This window comes from Heptranchias perlo, chromosome 9, assembly GCF_035084215.1.
Source record: "Heptranchias perlo isolate sHepPer1 chromosome 9, sHepPer1.hap1, whole genome shotgun sequence".
Lineage (NCBI taxonomy): Eukaryota > Metazoa > Chordata > Chondrichthyes > Hexanchiformes > Hexanchidae > Heptranchias > Heptranchias perlo.
This window is the reverse complement of record NC_090333.1, coordinates 18449039-18474327: the sequence shown is the minus strand read 5'-3', so window position 1 is coordinate 18474327 and position 25289 is coordinate 18449039. Positions and strand designations below refer to the sequence as shown.

The 25289-nt window shown below is 43.4% G+C and overlaps 1 protein-coding gene across 2 annotated transcripts in view; it reads left to right on the top strand.

The window, feature by feature from the left end:
* Positions 1-12820, top strand: part of bcar3 (BCAR3 adaptor protein, NSP family member) — a 158847-nt gene extending 146027 nt beyond the window's left edge. For both annotated transcript variants that reach the window (XM_067989945.1, XM_067989946.1), the window contains 5 exons: positions 685-800; positions 6464-6635; positions 8455-8566; positions 9116-9322; positions 10035-12820. In XM_067989945.1, the coding sequence (XP_067846046.1) occupies positions 685-800; positions 6464-6635; positions 8455-8566; positions 9116-9322; positions 10035-10210 (783 nt within the window). In that variant the 3' untranslated portion in view covers positions 10211-12820. The remainder of the gene's footprint in view (positions 1-684; positions 801-6463; positions 6636-8454; positions 8567-9115; positions 9323-10034) is intronic.
* The last annotated feature ends 12469 nt before the right edge of the window (positions 12821-25289 follow it).

The window sequence follows — 25289 nt, the reverse complement described above, 5'->3', positions numbered from 1 at the left end:
TTGAGGTGATGAGGCTGCACCAAATATCAAAGAATCTTGAGCAGTGAATGTTAAGGCATGGTACATACTAACGGGCTTGGCGCTTGTGTGCTGCACGCAGCCAGTGCAACAGAATTCAATCCCAAAGAATCCTGTACCGAGGCATGGTTTATAATAACAGGCCCAGTGCTTGTGAGCTGTAACTAGTGCAGTAACGCCCAACTTTTCATTATTGATATGTTATTCTGATTCAAACCATTGCTAGGTTTTGATTTTTACAAACAAGTGATAGTAAATTCATGTGAATCATTTCAAGTACGAATGTTTAGACTGATTACTGAGAGGCAGCAGCCAAAGGGTTATTGAAATCCGAATGTCAGGGGTTTCCTTACGTAGTAAGGCTCCCTGTGATCCTGTCTGTTTTTACATTTGATCTACTGTTGTCCCCTGGAGCCTCAGGCAAAGCCAACCTGGAATTTTTGTTTTTTAAAAACCCTCCCATCACTTTTCGATTCTGTGCAAAGACAGTGAAATTAAAAAAGAATAAAAAAACCAAGGTTATTGATGGCGGATGGTCACAATGGCTGTTTCTCAGTAGTAATTTAATTAGTTTTAATTTAGTCTCAACACATGGAAAATGAACCATTTAATAAAACAGCAATTTCCTGACTGCAAATAATAAATTTGAACTTTTGGACTTCCCAGGTTGCTAGGATACTTAACGTCTCTGAAGAAATGAAGGAGCAGATGGGAGTGAGCTCAGGTCTGGAACTTATTACACTGCCTCACGGGCACCAACTGCGTCTGGATCTAACAGAAAGGTAAACATTACAACTGCTCTGTTTATACAGTATATTGTAACAGCACCCCGTCTTCCAAAGACTATGCTGAAAAGCTACACCAGTGTGGAAGAAAGGAACGGGGAGGATTAGTCCAGTAAAAGCTAATTAAAATGCCTCCCTTTCTTTCGCTCGACGGCTCAGTTGCTAAATATGGTGCTCGTTGTGGAACTAAGCCAAGCAGAGGGGCCCAGGCTCGATCACTGCTCCGTGCAGAGTTAACTGATCTCAACCAAGGTGGCGGTAGGGGGGTGTGCTACAATTAGACTCTGTGTGCCTGTGAGCTAGGGAAGAGAGGGGAAGAATCAACCAGGATTCCTGCTCTTGATCACCAACCAGCGACCCCCCTGCTGGAAAGACTATGGGCTCAATTTATGTTTGAATATAAGGTGAGGATAAGATCAGGCTCAACTGCGATGCCTCCCCAGTCAAATAGCTTGCCAACACTCACTATCTAGGTTTCCATGTGAAGAATGGACACCCGGACAAGGCAGTAGAAGGCAACTGAAGCCTGTAGAACTGTACTCCAACAAGAGTCGGTCCCTTCGGGAGAGGAAGGGAGAAAATTAAAGATAGGAAAATGGTGTTGTCTCTCTGTAGCCCAGCCTGTTGGTACTGTAACTCCCGATCGTGGCAGGGGAAATTCAATTTTTCATTGGCCAGTAATTAGTGACAGCTCCCCAAATTTAATCTGAAGGATTACTTGCATGTTATGGATCTCACCTGACTTTGATTGTTCTGTGGGATGGATATTAATACAGAAATTGTTGAGCTGCCTTAAGATTGAATCTTTTCTTTCTAAAATCTTTACTTTCATGCAGACATCAATTGGTAATTGGTTGGGAGTTTGGAGACCTGGGGTGAGGATAAAGAGAATGTTGGGGTACAGTAGTGTTGTGGTTATATTACTTGGCTAGTAACTGTTGTAATGTAGGGAAATGTGAGGAAGTGATTCTTCAATTGTACAGAGCCTTGGTCAGACCCCATCTCATAGAGTCATAGAGTTATACAGCACGGATAGAGGCCCTTCGGCCCATCGTGTCCGCGCCGGCCATCAAGCCCTGTCTACTCCAATCCCATATTCCAGCATTTGGTCCGTAGCCTTGTATGCTATGGCATTTCAAGTGCTCATCCAAATGCTTCTTGAATGTTGTGAGGGTTCCTGCCTCCACAACCCTTTCAGGCAGTGAGTTCCAGACTCCAACCACCCTCTGGGTGAAAAAGTTCTTTCTCAAATCCCCTCTAAACCTCCCGCCTTTTACCTTGAATCTATGTCCCCTTGTTATAGAACCCTCAACGAAGGGAAAAAGCTCCTTAGTATCCATCCTATCTGTGCCCCTCATAATTTTGTACACCTCAATCATGTCCCCCCTCAGCCTCCTCTGCTCCAAGGAAAACAAACCCAATCTTCCCAGTCTCTCTTCATAGCTGAAGCGCTCCAGCCCTGGTAACATCCTGGTGAATCTCCTCTGCACCCTCTCCAAAACGATCACATCCTTCCTGTAGTGTGGCGACCAGAACTGCACTCAGTACTCCAGCTGTGGCCTAACCAGTGTTTTATACAGCTCCATCATAACCTCCTTGCTCTTATATTCTATGCCTCGGCTAATAAAGGCAAGTATCCCATATGCCTTCTTTACCACCTTATCTACCTGTTCCGCCGCCTTCAGGGATCTGTGAACTTGCACACCAAGATCCCTCTGACCCTCTGTCTTGCCTAGGGTCCTCCCATTCATTGTGTATTCCCTTGCCTTGTTAGTCCCTCCAAAGTGCATCACCTCGCACTTTTCCGGGTTAAATTCCATTTGCCACTGTTCCGCCCATCTGACCAACCCATCTATATCGTCCTGCAGACTGAGGCTATCCTCCTCGCTATTTACCACCCTACCAATTTTTGTATCATCAGCGAACTTACTGATCATACCTTTTACATTCATATCCAAGTCATTAATGTAGACCACAAACAGCAAGGGACCCAGCACCGATCCCTGTGGTACCCCACTGGCCACAGGCTTCCAGTCACAAAAACAACCTTCGACCATCACCCTCTGCCTTCTGCCACTAAGCCAGTTTTGTATCCAAAGTGCCAAGGCACCCTGGATTCCATGGGCTCGTACCTTCTTGACCAGTCTCCTGTGGGGGACTTTATCGAAGGCCTTACTAAAATCCATGTATACCACATCCACTGCGTTACCCTCATCCACACGCCTAGTCACCCCCTCAAAAAATTCAATCAAATTAGTCAGACATGATCTTCCCTTGACAAAGCCATGTTGACTATCCCTGATTAATCCTTGCTTCTCCAAGTGGAGACTAATTTTGTCCTTCAGAATTTTTTCCAATAATTTTCCTACCACTGATGTTAGGCTCACTGGCCTGTAGTTCCCCGGTTTTTCCCTACTCCCCTTCTTGAATAATGGTACTACATTAGCGGTTCTCCAGTCCTCTGGCACATCCCCTGTGGCCAGAGAGGTTCTGAATATATGTGTCAGAGCCCCCGCAATCTCCTCCTTTGCCTCACACAGTAGCCTGGGATACATTTCGTCCGGGCCTGGGGATTTATCCATATTTAGGCCTGCTAAAACCGCCAATACCTCCTCCCGCTCGATGTTAATATGTTCGAGTATATCACAGTCCCCCTGCCGTATTTCTATGTCTACATCGTCCTTCTCCATAGTGAAAACAGATGCAAAAAATTCATTTAGAACCCCTCCTACATCTGCCGGCTCCACACACAGATTGCCATTTTTGTCCCTAATGGGCCCTATTTTTTCCCTAGTCATCCTCTTACCCTTAATATACTTATAAAACATCTTAGGATTTTCCTTTATTTTGCTCGCCAGTGTTATTTCATGGCCCCTCCTTGATCTCCTCATTTCTTTTTTAAGTATCCCCCTGCACTTTTTGTACTCCTCTAGGGCTTCCTCCGTCTTTAGCCTTTTGTATCTGCCAAAAGCCCTCCTTTTTTTCCTAATCCATTCTCGTATATCCCCTGACATCCAAGGTTCCCTGGAGTTCTTGGAACCACCCTTGACCTTTACGGGAACATGTTGCCATTGTATGGTCTCAATCTCCCTTCTGAAAGACTCCCATTGCTCCGATGCGGATTTTCCTACAAGCAGCTGATCCCAGTCCATTTTGGCCAGATCCTGCCTTATCCTATTAAAATCGGCCTTCCCCCAATTTAGAACCTTTATTTCCGGCCCCTCCCTATCCTTTTCCATGACCACCTTAAATCTCACCGAATTATGGTCACTGTCACCAAAGTGCTCACCTACTAGCACTTCTTCCACTTGGTCGGCCACATTCCCTAGAATTAGGTCCAGTACCGCCCCCTCTCTTGTAGGACTTTCTACATGCTGGCTCAAAAAGCTCTCCTGGATGCACGTTAAAAATTTTGTACCCTCTAAGCCTTATACACTCTGAGTATCCCAGTTAATATTGGGGAAGTTGAAATCCCCCACTATTATTACCCTATTATTTGCACAATTTGTGTTCAATTTTGGTCACCTCAGGAAGGAGATATTGGCCTTGAAGGGGGTACAGCACAGATTAACCAGATTGGTACCAGGGCTTAAAGAGTTAAATAATGAGGACAAATTGCATAAACTTGGTTTGTATTCCCTTGAGTGTAGAAGGTTGAGGGGTGACTAATCAACGTCTTCAAAATGATAAAGGGATTTGAAGGATAATTGCAGAGAAATGATTTACTCTGGAGGAATCCAAAACAAGGGGGTGTTACAACAAAATTAGAGCTAGGCCATTTAGGAGGGAAATCAGGAAGCACTTTTTCATACAAAGGGTAGTGAAAATTTGGAACTCGCTCCCCAAAAGGCTGTAGACACTGGGACAATTGGCACTTTTAAGACTGAGATCGATAGAATTTTATTAGGTAAGGTTATCAAGAGCAAAGGTGGGTAAATGGAGTTGAGGTACAGATCAGCCATGATCTAATTGAATAGCGGAACAGGTTCGAGGGGCTGAGTGGCCCACTTCTGTTTCAGTGATCCTGTTTTCACTATTTCCATCACTCTCCCATTGTTGTGAGAATGTCACAAATGATAAGTGAAAGCTTGGAGTACGAAGGATCTGGCGTTCTTACCTTAAAGATATAGGGGTAGATTTTGACGATAGTGTAAAAGGGGTGATAGCGAGTCAGCAGCCCATTTTACATCTCTCCCAATTTTTATTTCCAGTGAGCTCAGGGAGAGATGTAGAACGGGCAGCCGACTCACTATCTCCCGTCTTACACTATTACACAAAAAAAAATCTACCCGTGTCTTCAAGATGCTCTTACCAGTAGTTCCTGCTACCGAGACCGCTCTCATCGAAACACAGACAGTAATGAACACAATTGTAAACAAGCCTCTCCCAAGTGGAAATAACATTTGCTCCTGCTACTGAACCAATTCCCTGACTGTTTCTGTCTGTGTATAATTATTTACTTAATAAAACTATTCTCAGTTTCCCCCCCATGATTTCATCCAGTCACACAGGTCAGGAGGATCTCTGGTCTGATCCCAGCTCTGAGTTGTGCCGAGTTAGTTGATTTCAGCTGGGGCGCTAGTTTGGACGCTGCAGTTAGCCTTAGTGCACCGGGTTAGGGAGGAGAGAAATAGCCAGTGTTGCTGCCCCTGACCATTATCCAGCAACCCTTGCTGGGAACACACACGTAGGCATCTCGAGGGCAATTAGGGATGGGCAATAAATGCCGGCCTTGCCAGAGACGCCCACATCCCGTGAACGAATAAAAAAAAAGAACAGAATTGGCTTGGCTGTGATGCCTCCTGCGGTCAAATATCTATTGGCAGTAGCGGATCAGTGGAAAGAAAATCAGATGGGTGTATGACGGGCGGCCGACCTGCTACCACCGGTATTTTCCCCACCCCCAGTGAATTTGTAAATTCCCCCCAGTGGTGTCATTATACACTTTCGTTTTTTAGTCCTCTTTTGTGCTGTTAAAAATACAAAGATAGGGGAGAGTGACTCACTTCCAACATCCACAATCACCAGGAAATAGTGGAGTGTGAAGGGATACTGAGATTTTTTTTTTGTTCTTGGGATGTGAACAACATTGGCAAAGCAGCATTTATTGCCCTGAGGGAAATAAGAGTCAACTCCATAGTGTGGACTGGAGTCGGGTGTAGGCCAGAGCAGGTAGAGGTGGCAGGTTTGCTTCCCTGAAGGGCATCAGTGAACCAAGTGGGTTTTTACAGGAAGCTGGCAGCTTTTATAGTCATTTCTGATGCCAGCTTATCAATGATCAGAATTATTGAATTTAGTTTCATAACTCACCATGGCTGAGATTTGAGTTGGTAACCTCAGGGTTATTAGTCCCAGACCACAGCCACTGGGATACCCTACCCATACCTAGATGTGTGGGTGGAGGGGGGAGAGGGGACAATATTTGAGGATCTGACAGCGGGACACTGCCTCACTGGCAGGGTGATACAATAATAATCATAATCTATGATGAGATTTTTAAAAGCTAAATTAAGACATTAATTGAGTTATTTGATCTTAAAATTGAAATATATTTGAACTCTAACCTGCTTAAAATCTCAATCTTCAGCTAGTAGAATGATTAAACATGGCCTACCATTCTGGGGCAGGACCATCAAATAAAACGTTTTGCATTTTCTCAGGCATAATACCCTGGCTATCGGGATTGCAGTGGATATCCTGGGCTGCACGGGAAGTATTAGAGAGAGAGCTGCACTGTTAAACAAGATCATCCAACTGGCGCTGGAACTGAAATATTCCATGGGAGATCTGTACGCTTTCTCTGCTGTAATGAAAGCGTTAGACATGCCACAGGTATTTTCTTTCTCATTGTACCTTGAACTGGGCAGTTTGATGCTTAACTTAAGTTAAGCGCCAATCCAGTTAGTACTGAATATATTCAGCATTTTGATAGGTTTTCATTATCAAACACTTCTTCAGCTATGAAGTGGGTCAATAAAAGTTTTTTAAAAAAATATCTCCCTGTGTAGATGTTAAAATAGAATCAAATAAATCCGAACTTGTATGTGCAGTCACAGCCCAAAGTTCTATTGGGCCTGCTCCATCAGTAGAGAGATGGGAGGCATCACAAGGGGGGCCCTCGGATTGTTCCCAGACCAAAGAGAAGAAGGTTTAAAATATATCTTCATCCCCTAAGGGAACCATCTGCCATAATAGAGTTATGGAAATTGATCTCCTCCAGGATCGATTACCTTTGTCTGCCAGAGGTCAGGGAGCTTTCCTGGGGCCTCCTCGAACTCCAGGTCAGCTCTCATCCTTAAGGCCTTATAAGGTATACGTGGGGATTTCCCCAAAACACCCCTCAGACACACTCCCTTGAATGGGTCAGGTGAATGATTCGCCCTCATTCCCACATCTCCCCCCTCCCCCACCACACGCCAAAATTTTGCTGGCCTCTGTGAACAGGGCATAATCCCAGCAGAATTAGACTCCACCCCAAATTTCAGCTCCCATCAGGTGATTCTGCCTGAGTTCTGCCCTGGGCCCGATCCAAACTTCAAACCCTTGGTGTCTCCCTAGATTCCGTGAGGTGTGCTGATTGTCTGTTATAGGCCTGAAAAGGCAAAGTGATAGAGAATGTACAGTTCACACAAGATGAATATTATTGAACTTCTCCAATGGCCCAGCAAGTCTATCCTATCCAAACCTGAGCGAAATAAAGAACGAAGGTCCCAGGTTTCATCCCATGTTTGGTTCGGTTTTAGCTGATCATAGTGGGTTTGTAGGAATTCCTCAATTGGCTTCCATGCCCCTGCGTTAGGGAGAGGAAAGTCAGCCTGGGCTGCTGCACCTGATCCTTGCTATCCAGCAACCCTTGCTGGAAATGTGGTGTGGTTTTTAGGAGGTCAGGCCTGGCTGTCTTGTCTCCTAAGGTTAAACAGCCTGCAAACATTCTCTGTCCAGACTCTCAGATGAACAACTGTGAGGCTCTGGCGGGTACTCCATGGAACCAAACCCTAGCAAGGTTCACATAAGCACCATAATTATGGTATCTAGGGTTATGCAGCATGCATGAAGCATTTGTTTGTTATAACCATTGCATGTGTCTGTACTTTTTCCAAGTACTGTTTTGTTTTGCAGTATTAATAAAATAAGAGGCTCAAGAGGACGAGACTAGCATTATCAATAATAACCATTTTAGTAGTGCCCCAATGGCTCAGTGCAAGAACGCACCAAATGGTTGGTACTAGGATACAGAACAGGAAGGTCTTGGGTTAGATCTCTGGTTGGCCTGCACTGAGATACCTAATCTTAGCTGAGTGATGGTGACGGCTGAGGGTAGGTTCCCATTGCTTATTGCTATCTGTGGACCTGTTGCCAAAAACTGTGTATGTGTGGTGAGGACGGCATCTGACTCAGCTGTGATGCCCCACACTCTGCCTGCCCACACAAGCTGGCATATGAAGAATGGCCAATGGGACAGGTACTGGAGAGCTGATGGCGTCCATGGGCTTGGTCTGGGGGGAAGAAAGTTGAGCTCGCTGTGGGGGGGCGGAGGGGGGGGGGGTGGTGGGATATTTTGCTGAGGTTCAAGTATAGCTGCAACGATTTCAGTGGGGCCTGTCCGTTCAGTGCAAACAGTGTTCTAACAACACTTTCCTTCTCCGCACAGATTACACGGTTAGAACAAACCTGGACTGCACTGCGACGCACACACACTCAGAGTGCCATTGTTTATGAGAAGACTCTGAAACCATTCATCAAAGCTTTAAACGAGGGAAGAGGTAGGAGTTCCTGTAAAGTTTCACTAGGATGGTGCACACAAGAAGCACCAGTCCATTTAGTCTGAAAGGGAATGCACTCGGGGTGGCTTCAGTTTGTATTTCTGTCTTTCTTCTTGATTTAATCAAAATTTCATACTTGAATGAATCCTCTCAATGAAACCACACAGGACAGAGGCAGTCCAATAAAGAGTTTTAGTAAAATGAATGTTGGTTATCTCTTCACAATAAACAGACCCCCTCAGTGAAGTCCCCTTGTGATTCACTGAGTGAATGGATCACAGAGACCAGGAAAGCCCCACGTTTGATCTCTGGACTTCGCTGAAATAGATGAGAAAAATGGAGGAGATATTTAAAATTAAATTAAAATAGCTTGGTCCTGTCCAGGGACCTTCTACATAATCACAAGAAGAATGAAATTGTGATCTAATTATCATTGTGAAGGAAACATCTGGACTTTAAGGTCGCCGATAGTTGACAAGTATGATATTTACACGCTGCTGTCATCTGATGGATTGGCATTTTATTCTTTTTTTCTGTTGATTCTTACAGAGGAAGTCCCATTGAATAAGATCACAGTTCCACTCCTCATGCCTCTCATTACTTTGATGGAACGTCAGTTTGTTACATTTGAAAGCACTGAATTGTGGGAAAGCATTGACCAGGGCTGTGAAATAATGCTCAAACATCTGGAAAACGCCCGGTCCATCGCGTACAATGCTGCCGTGTTCAAAACTAATGCAAAACGGATTCTTGCAGGTGAGAATACTGTTCATTAAAAGGAGAAAAATATTCAGTCAGCCAGTTTGAGTCCAATCAGGGAGAATTGTGAGATGGTGCTGATGAAGCTAGAATACTGAAGTCTGGAACTCGCACCCGTAATAATATTAGTTTAATTGCATGCTGCATAGAGAGTGCTAGGTTCTGTCTGGCTGTTACAAAGGTAAGCATCATGTTCTAGTGTCAGTGTTTCAGGCTGTGTGTTTTGTAAGAAGCTTTTTGCAGATGTAAAGAAGTTACCAAGCAGTCGCTGAATGAGCTGTTAAGAGACATCACTACAGCTGTGAACTGGGACTATGTTGGCCATTTGTTTCCCCTGCAGGTCCCATTGGGTTTAACTTTACACTGGGAATGGCTGATACCTTCATAACAACCTGCTGTTCAGATTTCTGTAGTCGGCTATTCTGAAAACAAACCCATTTTTTTGTGCTTCAGGAGCAAGAACATTATATCACTAAATAAAACTGTATCTTGATGAGGAAGGTCAAAAATGGCGAAGCATAGATGAGGGCGGGGGACGTATAGCCCCTCTCGCTTATCCTTCCATCGAAACCTTTTGATTCCCCCACCACAGCACCTAACTGCTTCTTGAATGACTCCAGAGTTGTTGCCCCCACTGCTCTACCTGATATTGACTCTTATCCTGTAATTTACAAAACATTTCTCAGTGCTCTTATTTCTTTGTTCTTAGGTTTCCAGTCAGATGAAGAAATGCTCGAGACATTTAAGACTGAGTTTGCAATGAGGTTGTTGTGGGGAAGCAAAGGAGCACAAGTTAACCAAACCGAGCGATACGAAAAGTTCATGATGATTTTGACAGCTTTGTCACGGAAACTCGAGCCACCGTCTTGTCATCCGGAACACTAGAGATCACTGGAAATACAACCCAGAAGAGAGTCTGTTGTCAAAGGACACTTCATAATATACTCAACCATAATCAAGAAACAGCCCCACTTCTACACATCAGTGTTTTTAGTTATGCGCCGTCTAACACTGTATCTCAGTAGCTTCTGCTTGCACAGGTTTAAACATTCCGCGTGAATTCTTAGTTGTAACTAACCGCATTGTAGAGTTCAGAAACATTCATGAAATGTTACTATCCTCTTATATAATCCTTTGAAATATGGTTGTGATGGTTTACTTTGCGTTACAACGTGCCGTGTTACAATGTGTCGTGTTACAACGTGTCGTGTAGCAGAGGTATTAAGGATACCCGTATGTGACTCTTTGGAGCGGCCTTGTAGCTGCGCCCTGGCGGTGGTTCTGTCCCGCCTGAAAGTTGCCGGCTTGCACTGCGCCCCATTGGGTAAATGGATGGATGATGTTTGTTTTAATGTTGGCCATTGTAAATAACAAATAAGAAGGTAATCTCTTTTACCCGAAGGTTTCAGCCATTTAATATATTTTCTTACTGTAATATCAAATGAGAATGTGTAAATAGAATTCTGTAAAAAAAAAATTACATATGATATTTTATGCAGTACTGCAGAATTACAGTGCAGAAGGTGTATTAATGTGATCCAGTAAAATTGCACCATTTCTTTACTAGATCTGAATGTTGTTGATTTTTTTTTAATGACTAACTGATCTCTTGTGGAATTGCACATAGGGAGTCAAGACCAAGTGAAGTGGGGTTAGAGGTTGGGAGCTAATTGAACCAGAGCATGCAGATGGAATTCAGTCCCCATTTTAAAGTCATATATTCGATCCTTTATTTTTACATTTCCATTTAAAAATTCCCAAACCCACATTTATAATACAAGTTGTCTATGGAAACCTATGATGTAATTACACCTTCCCACCAGTGAGGATACTGCACACTGTTGTGATGCCACAAGAGAATTATGGATGAGACAGACCACTTGACCCATCTTCATCCATCCAGAGAGATCTTAACATTCCCCCCCCACATTGTGGCATCTGATTATTTATTAAATGATTCCAGGGTTTTACCCCCGCTACCCTGTTTGGAAGTTTATTCCACAAATTGATCACTCTTTGTGTGAAGAAAATTTTCTTAAAATCAGTTCTAAAATTACATTTTACTACTTTGAACCTGTGTCCTCTTGTTCCACTCCCGCTGTTAAATTTGAAGTGATATTCCGGGTTAACTTTATCTATTCCTTATATACCTGTATCAAATCACTTCTCAGATGTCTATTCCTTATATACCTGTATCAAAGCACTTCTCAGATGTCTATTCCTTATATACCTGTATCAAAGCACTTCTCAGATGTCTATTCCTTATATACCTGTATCAAAGCACTTCTCAGATATCTATTCCTTATATACCTGTATCAAATCACTTCTCAGATGTCTATTCTTTATATACCTGTATCAAATCACTTCTCAGATGTCTATTCTTTATATACCTGTATCAAATCACTTCTCAGCTGCCTCCCTTCTAGGCTGAAAACCCCAAGTTTCTCCAGTCTTTTCTCATAACTCAGGCCCCTGATGCTGGGAATCAGCCTCATGGTTCTTCTCTACTGTCTTCGGTGCTTGAATGTCTCTTGTTTCTTGGTGACCAGCACTGGACACCTTATTCTAGATGTGGTCAGACCAGAGCATGATACAGTTTGATCACTATCTCCTCTGACTTGTAATCTACTGTTCCGGCTGTGTAGTTCAGCATCCTATTGGCCTTATTGATTGCTGCTGTGCATTTGTTGGACATATTTCGGGTTATGTTTGTTTAGTCTGAGTTTGTTGGTTTAGGGCATGTATTTATCCTGCATGTTTAGCATTATATCTTTAAAGGTGTTCCACTTATCTTCTAATGAAATGTTGTTGAACAAACTTCCCCAGTTTGTTTGCTCTAGCTGTTTCCACATTTCATTGATGAGGGTTTACTACAGTGCAGGAGAGGACATGGAGAAATCAGTATACTGGTTTCTCCTCTTCCTCTATGTAATGTTCTCTGTCAATATCACTGGGAAAGTGAACGCAGTTTCCATTCACAGAAGATTACAACCCTCGGCAGAAGGGTACACCTTGGTCTTCTCCAGCAAGCAAATGGCTTACATTTACTCACTGATAAGGGAATTTCAGTCCCCTGTAAAAATGTTTAAATACAAGGCATGATAAGCCACCAAAGAAGATGAGGTATTTTATATTACAGAACCAAAGTTTACACTGCTGCCTAGACCAAAGTTATCTTCTGGGAATGGCACATGTGTTCATTCTCCCACTGCTTTTTAACTGACAGATTATTTCCCATTGTTATACAGAGGAGACTGAGCAACAAAAATCATGTAATACTCACTGTATTAAGCCACCATTATTGGATTCTGCTCTGAACTGAATTGATAAACCATGGTAGGAGGAGATATATGTATTAAACTATGTAGTACTACAGATATTTGCTATAGCTTCGAGCCGAGTCCAACCATGTAAATCACAAGAACCTTCTGTCTTACACAAGAGTACATTGCCCTGTATTCTCACTTTCTATATCAGTAAAATTAATTGAAAATACTATGTTAAAACAGATTTGGCTTTGACAGTTAAATATTTAACTTATGAACAGCTTGTATAAAGTTATGAGGCAGGTAATTTTTACACACACACACCATATTGCGATTTGGAACAAGAACACTAACTGACCTTCCCTTTCCTAACTCGGGATGTTGTGCCTGATTTGAGTGCCGCCTACTGTTACTCGAGTTGAGATCAGATAACTGTGCACAGATCATGGTTTGAAACAGCTTCCCAGGTTGTATGGCTCAGAGGGGGAGACTTTAGGAAACCTGGACAGTGATGACATGTGTAAGTGGGGATGTCAAATAGGGTGGGATCAGCATTTCTATGGTACTCCCGAGAGTCAAATAGCCCAAAGAATACTATCTACCCTTACCTGCGAAGAATAACTATTTGGAGGAAGTACCAAAGAACTGCCAATTTACATGGAATTGTATCTCACAGAGGGTCAACAGCTTCAAAAGTGAAGGAATGTGTGGGGTGGGGACCACTGACAAAAAAAGGAGCGATTTCAAGATTTCTTATCTGGGGTTCAAAATATCGGTTTGAAAGTGATGCAGCATTTCGTTATCTGACCCTCACTAGTAGAGTACACCTTTACTATAACCAATGTCTGTTGGGTTTGTATATGCAAACACTGAAGCCCAGGTGTGCCTTAACACAACATCTCAATAGCATTTTGGATAGCAAATCAACATAAATATATCACTCACCCAGGTGCTATCTGATGCACACAAGCTGATCTGAATAGGAGGTTGAGCTGAGTGCATTAATAGATCCTGCTGCACTCAGTGTAAAATAGGGTTGGGCGTGTTACATACTATAGAGGCATTAGTGCCTTAAAAATAAATGTTCTAATGCCTCTGCTAAAATAGAGGACTAAGGAATTTCAAACAGACACATTAAGCATTCAGCTGCTATTATCCCAAAGTGTCATTTTAAAGTCAGAGTTTTTGTTCACAGTTTCCATCGGTTTTTACTACAATGAACTCCAGCAACTGATTTTACAAAACTGAAAGCCATTATTCATTCCAAATCATGTTTCAACTCATTGAATGGAAAAGTGTTCACCCACAGGCAGTGCTGCACATTATCGGCTCTGGGCCAAGCAAGCCCACTGACATTGTGCTGGACAAGATGGAAGAGTTATTACTGCTTTTATTTTATTTTAAGCTGTACTACATTGGCAGAAATTGCTGCTTCATTTTGCACATGAACATTTTAACAGATGTACCAAAATAAAGGGAAAAAGTGGCTAATGTTTCTGATTTCACAAACTAATTCTAGTATCTTTCCATGTGGAGTTTAAAAATATAACATTACTGATTGCTCAAAAGTTACAGCTCTGTCTCTGAGTCAGAGAGCAGGAAGATTTCCAATTCAATTACTGATCTGTGCTGAGTTAGCTGATCTCATCAGGGCACTTCAATCAGCCAAAGCCCCCCCCCCCCCCTTGTAAAAGGAGGATCAGCTCGTGTTCCTGTTCATCACAGTACACAGCAGGGTCAACTGGATAATGATTACAAGCAATAACACTTGATAGATTCCTGCTAGTTACTAAATAGCAAGGTGTCACACTGACCCGATCAATAAATTTGCAATTGTAGTTATGCGACACATTTAAAAGCAAATCCTTCTGCTGTACATTTACCAGAACAGATGTTCATAGGAGGGAATACAGGCAAGGATTTGACCTAATTCCTACATTACGACAGTGACTACATTTCAAAAAATACTTCATTGGCTGTAAAGCGCCTTTGTGAGGTCCTGAGGTCAGGAAGGCACTATATAAATGCAAGTCTTGCTTTTCCAATGAAAAATGACAAGACTCTACATTAGCACTCCAATAAACAAACCCCACATGACAAGTGTCAGATCTTGGTTGTGCTGCCAGAGACATGTGTGAAAAGGGGGCCAAGGATCTAATAATGGGGGTTGGGGGTGGGGTGAATCTAGAGCCCAAGTCACACAAAGGCTGCTCTCACACACCTCCTGATATCCATATTAAGAAGAAGCAAATGGTACATCTGCCTGAAGGACCTGCAGACAGAAAAGGAATACATTTGAAAACCCTCAGCAACTCCACATATCTTTCACTGCAGTTGGTGGAGTAGTTCAATGTATTTTTTGTCACAAGTAATAAATACAATCATATAAAAATATGATTAGAACAATAGGTCGAGGAACCAACTAGGGAATAGAATATTTTAGATCTAGTATTGTGTAATGAGACAGGATTAATTAGTATTCTTATAATAAAGGACGCTCTGGGGAAGAGTGATCATAATATGATAGAATTTCATATTGAGTTTGAAAGTGATGTAGTTAAGTCTGAAACTAGGGTCTTAAATTTAAATAAGGCCAATTACGCAGGTGTGTGGGGCAAGTTGGCCAAGGTAGATTGGGAAATTAAGATTACGATATGACGCTAGATGAGCAATGGTAAACATTTAAGGAAATAATTCATAATTCCCAATGAATATATATACCCTTGAGGAATAAAAACTCCACAGGAAAAGTGATCCAACCGTGGCTAGCTAGAGAAGTTAAGGATAGAAGTTAATTTAAAAGAGGCTTACAATGTTGCCAAAAATAGTAAGTCTGAGGATTGGGAGAGTTTCAGAAATCAGCAAAGGATAACCAAGAAATTGATAAAGATGGAGAAAATTGAATAGGAGAGTAAACTAGCAAGAAATATAAAAACAGATTGTAAGAGCTTCTACAAGTATATAAAAAGGAAGAGATTAACAAAAGTAAACACGGGTCCCTTGCGGGCAGAGACAGGAGATGAAGGGACCGAGTGTAATGTATCCAAATTTGCTGACGATACAAAGCTAGGTGGAAAGTAAGCAGTGATGGGGATGCAAAGAGTCTGAAAAGGGATAGCGACAGGTTAAGTTAATCTTTCAAAGTTCTCTAGATTCAGGAACCGTCCCTCTAGATTGGAAAATTGCACATGTTACTCTGCTTTTTAAGAAAGGAGAGGGAAACCAGGAAATTATAGACCAGTTAGCCTAACATCTGTTGTGGGGAAAATGCTGGAGTCTATAATTAAGAATAGGGTGACTGAACACCTCGAGAATTTTCAGTTAATCAGAGAGAGCCAGCATGGATTTGTGAAAGGTCCTGACAAACCTGATTGAATTTTTTGAAGAAATGACTAAAGTAGTGGTCAGGGAAATGTCAATGGACGTTATCTATATGGACTTCCAGAGGCATTTGATAAAGTCCCACATAAGAGACTGTTAGCTAAGATAGAAGCCCATGGAATTGAGGGAAAAGTACGGACTTGGTTAGGATGTTGGCTGAGCGAAAGGCGACAGAGAGCAGGGATAATGGGTAGGTACTCATTGGCAGGATGTGACTAGTGGAGTCCCGCAGGAATCTGTCTTGGGGCCTTAATTATTCACAATATTTATTAACGACTTGGATGAAGGCATAGAAAGTCTCTTATCTAAGTTTGCCGAAGACACAAAGATTGGTGACATTGTAAGCAGTATAGATGAAAACATAAAATTACAAAGGGATATTGATAGATTAGGTGAATGGGCAAAACTGTGGCAAATGGAATTCAATGTAGGTAAATGTGAGGTCATCCACTTTGGACCAAAAAAGGATAGAACAGGGTACTTTCTAAATGGTAAAAAGTTAAAAACAGTGGGTGTCCAAAGGGACTTAGGGGTTCAGGTACATAGATCATTGAAGTGTCATGAACAGGTGCAGAAAATAATCAAGAAGGCTAATGGAATGCTGGCCTTTATACCTAGAGGACTGGAGTACAAGGGTGCAGAAGTTATGCTGCAGCTATACAAAACCCTGGTTAGACCACACCTGGAGTACTGTAAGCAGTTCTGGGCACCGCACCTTTGGAAGGACATATTGGCCTTGGAGTAAGTGCAGCGTAGGTTTACTAGAATGATACCCGGACTTCAAGGGTTAAGTTACGAGGAGAGATTACACAAATTGGGATTGTATTCTCTAGAGTTTAGAAGGTTAAGGGGTGATCTGGTCGAAGTTTAAGATATTAAGGGAAACAGATAGGATGGATAGAGAGAAACTATTTCCACTGGTTGGGGATTCTAAGAGCAGGGGGCACAGTCTAAAAATTAGAGCCAGACCTTTCAAGAGTGAGATTAGAAAACACTTCTACACACAAAGGGTGGTGGAAGTTTGGAACTCTCTTCCGCAAATTGCAATTGATGCTAGCTCAATTGCTAAATTTAAATCTGAGATAGATAGCTTTTTGGCAACCAAAGATATTAAGGGATATGGGCCAAAGGCAGGTATATGGAGTTAGATCACAGATCAGCCATTATCTTATCAAATGGCGGAGCGAGCTCGAGGGGCTGAATGGCTTACTCCTGTTCCTATGTTCCTAAGTGAGTGGGCAAGAAGGTGGCAGATGGAGTATAATGTGGGGAAATGTGAGGTTATTCATTTTGGTAGGAAAAATAGAAGAACGGAATATTTTTTAAATGGTGAGAAACTATTAAATGTTGGTGTTCAGAGAGATTCGGGTGTCCTTGTACACAAAACGCAGAAAGTTAACATGCAGGTACTGCAAGCAATTAGGAAGGCAAATGGTATGTTCAACTTTATTGCAAGGGGTTGGAGTATAAGAGTAAAGAAGTCTTGCTGCAATTGTACAGGGCTTTGGTGAGACCACACCTGGATTACTGTGTACAGTTTTGGTCTCCTTACCTAAGGAAGGATGTACTTGTCTTCCACTGTTTCCCCTGGCTGGAGAGTCTGAAACTAGGGGACATAATCTCCAGACATGGGGTCGGACATTTAGAACTGAGATGAAGAAGAATTTCTTCACTCAGAGGGTCGTGAATATTTGGAATTCTCTACCCCAGAAGGTTATGGATGCTCAGTCATTGAGTATATTCAAGACTGAAATCGATAGATTTTTGGACTCTAAGGGAATTAAGGGATATGGAGATCAGGCGGGAAAGTGGAGTTGAGGTCAAAGATTAGCCATGATCTTAATGAATGGCTCGAGGGGCCATATGGCCTACTCCTGCTCCTATTTCTTATGTTCGTATATCATTGCTGATTTTTAGCACATTTAATGTTTGAAAGGAAACAGAGAAACACAGAAGTTTGTGCTGTTCGCTGTCTCCATCATGTGGCCAAAGCTAGTTTTGTACAGTCGAACTGTGATGGTGCACTGAACGCTACTCTAGACCAGGAGCAGCCAATGAATCTTCACAGTGAGGGTTACACAGTAAGACTGTGTGGGCCATTGACATCACTCCCAGGTGTCCTACAGAAAGACAGTTTTCTATCTTATTCAAAAATGTTTGTGTGAGGCGTGCTTGAATGTGAAATAACACATCAACTTACATTTTTAATGTAATGCAAGTTACACTGCAACAAATAAAATAACTTACCTTTTTTTTGTAAATAGTAATTTGCAGTCTAAAACTACAATCCTATAACAATTCTTAGCTTATTCTAACCACCACCCACCCACCCCCCCTTCCCTGAAGATGTTCATTCATGCTGGGATGCAGTTCCATGGGAACAGGCTAACCTGTGACACCCACCCCGCACCCCCCAACCACACCCAATCCCAATTCTAACATTAGACGGCAGACCGGCAAAAAATGTGCCCAGTACATAACCACTCAGTATTGTAGTATTTTCAATGACTTGAAATGGAAGCCCGTTCACACTATTATATACAAAGGATGGCGTGAGATCGCATGATCTGAGTGCCTTAAAAGGACAGGCCTGAGTGCTGACATGGCATCATTCTTTTCCAGACCCTGCTTGCCAGATTTGGCATTTTAATTTATCATCTAGGGCTCCTGGTCAGTTGGCACTAACCCAAGAGCAAGCTTTGAAGATCATTTATGTGGATCTAGATTATGATGATGCTTTTAGGTTAAAAAACTTTGTAAAGATTAGATCAGAGCTGTGTGAAAGATTAGTTCTAAAGCTATAACAATTTGACCATCAACTGGAGCACTTATTGGTAGATATAAGGAGAACCATGCTATCAGCTAATTCTCCTTTCAAAAACTTAAAAGCATTTGTAATTACTCTATGAAATGTACTGGAACATGATTTTAATTATTTTAAGTCACAAAGCACACAGTACTGAGCAGCTTATTGGATGTGTTCTTTGCATCATTAAAGAATTTGTACTCCAGCCTTATTAATAAGCACCAGTAAATGTGCTTTATTATTATACGTTAAAATATTTTCATTCCAACATCTGATCCTCCTGTGATGTGACACATTTTAACAGTAACTGTTGAGAACTACAGTTGTATCAAAGAGGTAAAATCACGAGAATCCCTTGCCTGGGTTACCACCTCACAACACGCTCACATTTTAATTTTCTACATTGAACAGGAATACATAAAGCACCGAATGGGGAAAGACCACAAGTACAAGTCTCATCCGTCGGGACATCTCTAATTGGAGTCTGAGCAGGCATCCTTACATTGCAGCAAATTTGTTTTTTAATTCATTCTCGGGAAGTGAGCATCGCTGGCAAGGCTGGCATTTATTGTCCTCCCCTAGCTGCCCTGAAGGTGGTGCAGGCCTTTTTCATGAACTGTTGTTGGGGTTTGATATGTCTGAATGGCTTGCTGAGCTACTTTAGAGGGTGGCTCAAAATTAACCATATTGGTGTGGGATTGGAGTCATATATAGGCCAGACAGGTTAAGGTTTCCTTCCTTAAAAGATATTAGTGAATCAGTTTTTTTTTAATCATTCATGGGATGTGGGCATCGATGGCAAGGCCAGCATTTATTGCTCATCCCCAATTGCCGTTGAGAAGGTGGTGGTGAACCATCTTCTTGAGCCACTGCAGTCCGTGCGGTGAGGGTTTTCCCACAGTGTTGTTAGGTATGGAGTTCCTGGATTTTGACCCAGCGATGATGAAGAAACGGCGATACATTTCAAAGTCAGGATGGTGTGTGCCTTGGAGAGGAACGTGCGGGTGGTGTTGTTCCCATGTGCGTGCTGCCCTTGTCCTTCTAGGTGGTAGAGGTCGCGGGTTTGGGAGGTGCTGTCAAAGAATCCTTGGCAAGTTGCTGCAGTGCATCCTGTAGATGGTACACACTGCAGCCACGGTATGCCAGTGGTGGAGGGAATGAATGTTTAAGGTGGTGGATGGGGTGCCAATCAAGTGTGCTGCTTTGTCCTGGATGGCGTTGGGTTTCTTGAGTGAAGTTGGAGCTGCACTGATCCAGGCAAGTGGAGAGTATTCCATCACACTCTGACTTGTGCCTTGTAGATGGTGGAAAGGCTTTGGGGAGTCAGGAGGTGAGTCACTCGCCGCAGAATACCAGGCCTCTGACCTGCTCTTGTAGCCACAGTATTTATATGGCTGGTCCAGTTTAGTTTCTGATCAATGGTGACCCCCAGGATGTTGATGGTGGGGGATTCGGCGATGGTAATGCCATTGAATGTCAAGGGGAGGTGGTTAGACTCTCTCTTGTTGGAGATGGTCATTGCCTGGCGCGAATGTTACTTGCCACTTATCAGCCCAAGCCTGGATGTTGTCCAGGTCTTGCTGCATGCGGGCTTGGACTGCTTCATTATCTGAGGGGTTTCGAATGGAACTGAACACTGTGCAATCTTCAGCGAACATTCCCACTTCTGACCTTATGATGGAGGGAAGGTCATTGATGAAACAGCTGAAGATGGTTGAGCCTAGGACACTGCCCTGAGGAACTCCTGCAGCAATGTCCTGGGACTGAGATGATTGGCCTCCAACAACCACTACCATCTTCCTTTATGCTAGGTATGACTCCAGCCACTGGAGAATTTTCCCCGATTCCCATTGACTTCAATTTTACTAAGGCTCCTTGATGTTACACTTGGTCAAATGCCGCCTTGATGTCAAGGGCAGTCACTCTCACTGCACCTCTGGAATTCAGCTCTTTTGTTCATGTTTGGACCAAGGCTGTAATGAAGCCTGGAGCTCAGTGATCCCGGTGGAACCCAAACTGAGCATCGGTGAGCAGGTTATTGGTGAGTAAGTGCCGCTTGATAGCACTGTCGACGACACCTTCCATCACTTTGCTGATGATTGAGAGTAGACCGATGGGGCGGTAATTGGCCGGATTGGATTTGTCCTGTTTTTTGTGGACCGGACATACCTGGGCAATTTTGCATGTTGTCGGGTAGGTGCCAGTGTTACAGCTGTACTGCAACAAGAAGTCTTCAGCACTGCAGTCAGGATGTTGTCGGGGCCCATAGCCTTTGCTGTATCCAATGCACTCAGCCATTTCTTGAAATCACGTGGAGTGAATCAAAATGGCTGAAGACTGGCTTCTGTGAAGGGGGGGATCTCGGGAGGAGGCCGAGATGGATCATCCACTCAGAACTTCTGTCTGAAGATGGTTGCAATACTTCAGCCTTGTCTTTTGCACTCACGTGCTGGGCTCTGCCATCATTGAGGATGGGGATATTCACGGATCTTCCTCCTCCCGTTAGTTGTTTAATTGTCCACCACCATTCAGAACTGGATGTTGCAGGACTTTTTTCTTATTCGTTCATGAGATGTGGGCATCGCTGGCAAGGCCAGCATTTATTCCCCATCCCTAATTGCCCTTGAGAAGGTGGTGGTGAGCCGCCTTCTTGAACCGCTGAAGTCCGTGTGGTGACGGTTCTCCCACAGCGCTGTTAGGAAGGGAGCTCCAGGATTTTGACCCAGCGACGATAAAGGAACGGCGATATATTTCCAAGTCAGGATGGTTTGTGATTTGGAGGGGAACGTGCAGGTAGTGTTGTTCCCATGCGCCTGCTGCCCTTGTCCTTCTAGTTGGTAGAGATCGCGGGGTTTGGGAGGTGCTGTCGAAGAAGCCTTAGCGAGTTGCTGCAGTGCATCCTGTGTATGGTACACACTGCAGCCACTATGCGCCAGTGGTGAAGGGAGTGAATGTTTAGGGTGGTGGATGGGGAGCCAATCAAGTGGGCTGCTTTGTCCTGGATGATGTCGAACTTCTTGAGTGTTGTTGGAGCTGCACTCATCCAGGCAAGTGGAGTGTATTCCATCACACTCCTGACTTGTGCCTTGTAGTTGGTGGAAAGGCTTTGGGGAGTCAGGAGGTGAGTCACTCGCTGCAGAATACCCAGCCTCTGAACTGCTCTTGTAGCCACAGTATTTATGTGGCTGGTCCAGTTAAATTTCTGGTAATGGTGACCCCAGGATGTTGATGGTGGGGGATTCAGCGATGGTAATGCCATTGAATGTCAAGGGGAGGTAGTTAGACTCTCTCTTGTCGGAGACGGTCATTGCCTGGCACTTGTCTGGCGTAAATGTTACTTGCCACTTATTCGTCCAAGCCTGGATGTTGTCCAAGTCTTGCTGCATGCGGGCACGGACTGCTTCATTATCTGAGGGGTTGCGAATGGAACTGAACAGCAGCAAACATCCCCATTTCTGACCTTATGATGGAGGGAAGGTCATTGATGAAGCAGCTGAAGATGGTTGGGCCTAGGACACTGCCCTGAGGAACTCCTGCAGCAATGTCCTGGGACTGAGATGATTGGCTTCCAACAACCACTACCATCTTCCTTTGTGCTAGGTATGACTCCAGCCACTGGAGAGTTTTCCCCCTGATTCCCATTGACTTCAATTTTACTAGGGCTCCTTGGTGCCACACTCGGTCAAATGCTGCCTTGATGTCAAGGGCAGTCACTCTCACCTCACCTCTGGAATTCAGCTATTTTGTTCATGTTTGGACCAAGGCTGTAATGAGGTCTGGAGCCGAGTGGTCCTGGCCGAACCCAAACTGAGCATCGGTGAGCAGGTTATTGGTAAGTGCCGCTTGATAGCACTGTCGACGACACCTTCAATCACTTTGCTGATGACAGAGTAGGCTGATGGGGCGGCAATTGGCCAGATTGGATTTGTCCTGCTTTTTGTGGACAGGACATACCTGGGCAATTTTCCACATTGTCGGGTAGATGCCAGTGTTGTAGCTGTACTGGAACAGTTTGGCTGGAGGCGCGGCTAGTTCTGGAGCACAAGTCTTCAGCACCACAGCCTGGATGCTGTCGGGGCCCATAGCCTTTGCTGCATCCAGTGCACTCAGCCGTTTCTTGATATCATGTGGAGTGAATTGAATTGGCTGAAGACTGGCTTCAGGTGATGGTGGGGTTAGCAGGAGGAGGCTGAGATGGATCATCCACTCGGCCCTTCTGGCTGAAGATAGTTGCACACAGCAAGTGTCAGCAGGCTATTTGACTGTGGGAGAGCGAAGCCTGATTCACACAGTGCACTTTCCAGCATAGGTCACTGATTAGCAATTAGGACCAAGAATCCTGGCTGGTTTTGCCCTTTGGAGACCAAGGCCACTGAGGCCAATTGCAGTGCTCCTACTGCCACCGCAGCTGCAATCAGATAACTTTGAACTTGAACCTGGGAACGTTTGTGCACCTCAACTACAAGCCAATTTTATCAAGTTAACCATGGGGGTAGATGTTATTCCCCATTTTAAAAATCTGAGTACAGTCCCACAGGCACCAGTCATACCTTGTATCTTGCCATGGTTCCCGTCTGAGCTTTGACACTGAGTGTTGGCAGGTTATTCCAATGTGTAGGGCATCATAGCCAAGTCTGATCCTAACCCAATAACCGTACATGGGCACTTTCAACAAGGGTCACTGGATAACAATCAGGAGTGGAAACCCTGGTCTATTTTCCCCTTCCTGTCGGCCTATTCATCCAACATCCATTCTGGATGAACCGCAATTTCCTCCAGTTAAACATTGGGAAGATTGAAACCATAATCTTCAGCCCTGTCACAAACTCCGTACTCTTGCCACCGATTCCATTCCCCTCCCCTGCCATTGTCTCAGGTTAAACCAGACTGTTTGCAACCTCTATTCTCCTTGCCAGCCTCCCATCCTGCACCCACCATAAACTTCAGCTCATCCAAAATTCTCAAGCCGATATTCAATCCCACACCAAGTCCCACTCCCTAACCTTTATCAGTTCCCAGTCCCCAGCCACCTCAAATTTAAATTTCTCATCCTTGTGTTTAATTCCCTTCATGGTCTTATGCCTCCCTGTCTCCGTAACATTCTCCAACCCTACAATCTCGCAGAACTCTGCATTCCTCAATTCTGGCCCATTGTGCATCTCCTACTCCCTTTGCCCCACCATTGATAAGCTGTGCCTTCAGCCATCTAGGCTCTGGCATTTGCTCTCTCCCTCCTTAAAATCCAACCCTTTGCACTTTTGGTCACCCCTCCTAATATTTCCATCTTTGGGTCAGTTTTTGTCTGATTACACTTCAGTGAAGCACCTTGGGATGTTTTTCTATATTGAAGAGGCTATATAAATGCAAATTGTTGTTGCTCCTAACCGAGGGGTGCTGAGACAAATTGTGGTACCTATACTGTCATCCACAGGAGAGCAGCAAACGCAGCATTGATCGGAAACCTTCCTGGACTGTCAACAGACAATCTCAATGAACCGTCAGGGAAGCCAAGCAATTTGTTTGCTATTTCAAGCACGTTCCATATTTTTAAACCACTGTAATAATTAAGTCAACCACTGATAGGCCTACTTCTAAAATAGATTAATGTCAAAGTTACCAGCTGCTGGACTTCTGTGAACTCACCCAGTATCAACATGTAACCTACTACAAAAGAAATACTTCAGTTTTAATTAATGTAATTTTTGAGTCTTTTGGTGCTGTACATCTGTGATGAACAGCTTTCTATGTAATTAATCACACATGCATGCATGGAAGCACACATGCCCACTCTCATTAGCAGATAAGAGTATTTGTACTGAAATCTAAATTAAACCACTAGTTACTTGCAGCTAAAGGTTTATTTGCATTTTGGCTGCCCCCAATACATTAGCTCTGATAGGTTGCAAGAAAGTGAGGCAGGATAAGAAGCTAATTTTCTTCCCTTCTACAATATAAAATGAACGAACCTTCTGTGGCATTCCTCACAGTAAATCAGAGACACCTGGCTTTAGATTGGGCTTTAAGCGAAGGTGTAAAATGTGTGATATTGGCTCAGCCACCTATTTAGGAAAGGAAAGGAAAATCAGGTGTTTAACGGGTGGCCGAGCCAATATCGCGCGTTTTACACTATCATTTAAAGTCAAAATTACCCCAGTCTGGTTTATGTATTATATCATGCAATACATATATTCTATAATATAGCTGATCTCCAATGGCATTGTTGAATGACAAAAAAAAAATACATTTCCCTTCTTATAACTTTGTGTAATTCATTCAGTCTCCCTCTCTGCTTTCGTTTGCCTTCATATGTTTGTCTCCATCCCTGCATACCTTTTTGTTCTTGTATCTCTGGATTAGTCACTATTTCTCTCTCTCTCTGTTCCTTTGTGCAAGTCTATCCTCATGTCCCATCTCTTCTTCTGTATGCTTCCACTTTCTTTGTATGCCTCAGTTTGCGTCTTTCCCTATATATTTTTTTTCTGTATATCTGGTACATAGTCTGTGTGAAGCA